At 46.7% G+C, this 3,961-nt stretch overlaps 1 protein-coding gene across 1 annotated transcript; it reads left to right on the forward strand.

The window, feature by feature from the left end:
- Positions 1 to 993: 993 nt before the first annotated feature.
- On the forward strand, positions 994 to 3,564 carry LOC120665467 (putative disease resistance protein RGA3). The gene has a single exon (XM_039945040.1). The coding sequence runs from the start codon at positions 1,051 to 1,053 to the stop codon at positions 2,965 to 2,967; it is 1,917 nt and encodes a 638-aa protein (XP_039800974.1). The 5' UTR covers positions 994 to 1,050; the 3' UTR covers positions 2,968 to 3,564.
- Positions 3,565 to 3,961: the final 397 nt, after the last annotated feature.

A 3,961-nucleotide genomic window follows, 5' to 3' on the forward strand; every position in this document is an offset into this window, starting at 1 on the left:
TTCTTCATTTTCTACAGTTTATCTTAAATTTTCATAAACTTTTCTAACATTTTCGTGCATTTCCTACAATTTTTTACAATATATTTTTATAAATATATTTTTTTAATATTTTCTAAATTTTTCTGCATTTTCTACAATTTATCTGAATGTTTCATATACTTTTCTAACATTTTCTACAATTTCTGACTATTTCTCAAATTTTTTCTCATATTAAACAACTAATCAATACCACAAAATTTATTGGTAAACCTAATTGGTTTTTCTAAAAATAATCTTAATTCTACCTAAATTATATTAAAAATATTACCTAAATCGCTAAAATATCATTACTGCTGCATACACTAATTATAGAATTAAACATACAAAAAATTTAGATCGAGAAAGTTGAGAAATATTTATTACCTGCGGTTAGGATCCAAAATCCGGCAGGACTTCGCCGCTACAACTCCCTCCCTCACCCCTCCTCTCTCCCTCCCGCTCTCTGGATGTCGTGGGAAGCAAATGAGGGGGGAGAGGGGAGGGAAACCTTTTATACAGCATGGGGGAGCCTGCCGCCCCCCTGCCGCCCAGTGGAGTGGCGGCAGGGGGCCTGCCGCCCGGCAGGGGGGGCGGCAGGCTCCCGCCAAGAGCTTCCGCGTAAATAAATTTTTTTTAAATTTACATATAAGTCCTTACCGGGCGGTAGGGGTACAAAACTGTAAATTATGATATTGAAAATATATTTCTGTAAAAAATGTTTTCCAAGAATATAAAAATAAAAAAATGCGATCCTCTGCAGTCGTCGAGCAGCAGAATCGTTGGCCCACGGCCCACGGCGGATAGGCTTCTTTTTGCTTTTGCCTGCGATTCCGCGCGGCCCACGGACCAGTTTGGCCCAACACCACGGTCCCGCTTCCCGCGTTGTCCGCGTGTCGTGACACGGCCCGGTAGCTGAAGTCTGAAGCGACGTTATGATAAGACTAGGACCAAGGGTTGGGCGAAGTCAACCAAGCGGAACGAAATTCCCCCCAGTTCATTCATCGCCACCGCCAGCCAAATCGATTCCCGGCGATGCCCGCGCCACCGCCAGCGCCGTGGCCCGTGTCACAGGACCTCGCGGCGCTCGCCGGGCGCGCCCGCTCCCTGTCCCGCGGGGACGCCGGCCTGGCGGGCCTCGCCGCGGCGCTCCTCCGGATCCAGCCCGTCGCCCGGGAGCTGGAGCGCCGACCGGGGCCCCCGCCCGGCGGCGCCGAGGCCCCCGCGCTGCACGCCTGGCTCGCCGAGCTGGGGGCCGCCGTGGCCGACGCCGAGGACCTCCTGGACGACCTCGACCGCCGGCGCCTGGCCGGCCCGGCGATCTCCAGCTGCGTCGGTGCCGCCCTCCGTGGCCCCGGCAGGAAGCTGCGGCGGCTGGCCGAGAGGCTCGACTGCGTCCGCGACGGCTCGGAGCGGCTGCCGCTTGGCCGTGCAGCGGGGTGCGGGGTGCGATCGCCCAACCGCGTGACGGGCTCCGTCCTCGCCGAGCGGAGGGTCTTTGGGCGTGACCAAGTCTGCGACGACATAGTCGGCAGGCTCGTCGGTGATGGCGAGGAAATATGTCGTCCGGTTGCGCCAGTTGTTGCAGTGGTTGGCCATGGAGGCATGGGAAAGACCGTGCTTGCTCAGTGCGTCTACAATGATGCGAGGATTCAAGAGTACTTCGATCTTAGAGCTTGGATCTGCGTCTGGGATAGGTTGGACGAAGCTGAGCTCACCAGGGAGATATTGCAGTCCACTGGTGGTGCAGATGATACATCCTACGATGATAGTTTGGAAATGTTGCAGGAGAAGCTTGGAGAAGTGGTTGCGTCCAAGAGATTCTTCCTAGTTCTTGATGATGTTTGGAATGACGAGGGGAAGACTGAGCTGCAGAATAGGTCCGTGTGGAATAAAGTGTTGGCACCTCTTAACTCTGCCGCAATCGGGAGCAGGATCTTGGTGACCACTCGGATGAAGCTAGTAGCAGAGGTTCTCAATGCTGCATACGTGATCACGCTTGACGGATTAAAAGTTGCAGATTGTTTATTGTTGTTGAAGGAGACTGTGTTGAGTGGTGAAACCATGGATTTTCCTCCAGAGCTGCTAGAGTTTGGGAGAGCCATTGCTGCAAAGGTGAAGGGTTCTCCTTTGGCCACTAGAGTTATTGGGGAAATGCTAAGGAACACCAGGAGCACACGGAAATGGAGAGCAATGATGGACACAGAAATTTGTGATAATATTATTATCTCCTCCCTCCAACTCAGTTATCAACACTTGCCAGGTCACCTCCAGCGCTGCTTTGCGTACTGCAGCATATTTCCAACGACTTGGAGGTTTAATCGACATAAGTTGGTAAAAATGTGGATAGCTCTCGGTTTCGTTCAACCACCAACAGAAGGGAAAAGGCTGGAAGATTTAGGATACAAATACTTTGATGATCTCCTATCACGGTCCTTCTTTGGGTCTGCAAATAAAGATCACCAAACATATTACTTCCTGGATGACCTAATGCACATTTTGGCACAGCGTTTTTCTGCTCGAGATTGCATGAAAATTAATGAGGACATTCCTGTTGTGATTCCACCAACTATTCGTCACCTATCTGTCTCAACTGATTATTTACCACAGTTGAAGGGCAAATACAGGTTGGGAAGGCTGCGGACATTATTAGTTCTCAGAAGCTCGTCCTTACCCTCGAGTCATTTCCCTAGTAAACTTCTGGCCAAATTTAAGAACTTGCGTGTCCTGGATCTAAGTGAATCTGATATTGCAGAGTTACCAGAAACTATTGGTCAGTTGGTTCATCTCCATTACCTAGCTTTCTGCAGTATGACTAACAAACTTCCCAAGAGCATATACAGGCTTCAATATCTTGAGGTGCTACCTGTATTGTTGTTCCAAGATAACCATCCTGGAGGTGCTGGCAAATTTGCTACAGTTAAAAATCTCAAAACATGCTATGGAAATTAGGTCAATTAAGATTTGATGTGTAAGGGTATGCATAAGAGTTGAACTTCGTTCTTCTTAGATGACAGTGTTATGGTCAGAGCATTAACCTACGAAGTTGATTGGTTAATAACATGACCAGCTTCCTTGTGTGCTTTCAGAATCAAAGTTTACAAATGATCCAGGAGCAAACATTAAGTGCCATATTTCTTCTTTTTTTAAGAGAGGAGCAATTCGATACCTGCAAGCTGTATAATTCATTTGGACGCGACCTGTCTTATGTGATTTGGTGTCAGAATAACTCCAATTCGGTGGATCAAGAATCAGGTTGTTCACATCCTTTGGAAATTAAACTGTTCCCTATTGGTTTTTTTGCTGATCTCCAGGATGGTACTTTATTTGTGGCCTTTAAAGCTCCCAATTACTGGAGTATCTGCCAGTTCTGCCTAATTTTTGTATCCTCACAAGCTGTGTATAGTTCATTTACATTTCTTTTCCTTTTGATTTCTCATTTTGTAAGGTATTGTATTTTGGTCGTGTTCACTATTATTGCTTTTCTACAAGAAAAGAAGTAAAGTTATGGTACTCTGGGACTAAATTTAGGATGCAGTTTTGCTTTGATGGCCTGTGGATTCCATTTGTGATTTTGTGCATTTCAGTTTTCCATAGGCCATACCAGATAGCAAGCAGTTACTTAAATGCAAGGAGCCTGATTGCAAGCTTAAGGTCCCATTTATAAAAGATGAACTACATAGGGGGCATGAGCCCTCGCTAAATGGAACTTCGTTTTAAAAAATTGCTTTTTTATCGTCTGCAATGAACCTCACATAGTAGGGCTTGGAAAGAGAGACACTGTATTTAAAAAAAAGGGAAAGAGATGCACTGAATGATAGTTGGGTCCTTTTATGAGCTCCTCTGGTTGAGTGGAATTAGGGGCAGAAGCCATTTTGCCCTTTTCAGTAGTGTTAGTAGTTAGTCGAGAGTCAGTACAAGTATTTCTGTTTTGTAAAGCAGATCA

Source organism: Panicum virgatum, chromosome 3N, assembly GCF_016808335.1.
Source record: "Panicum virgatum strain AP13 chromosome 3N, P.virgatum_v5, whole genome shotgun sequence".
Taxonomy (NCBI): Eukaryota; Viridiplantae; Streptophyta; class Magnoliopsida; order Poales; family Poaceae; genus Panicum; species Panicum virgatum.

Excerpts from the sequence above, each read along its gene's own strand:
- LOC120665467 (XM_039945040.1), top strand. The coding sequence starts at position 1,051 with ATGCCCGCGCCACCGCCAGCGCCGTGGCCCGTGTCACAGGACCTCGCG.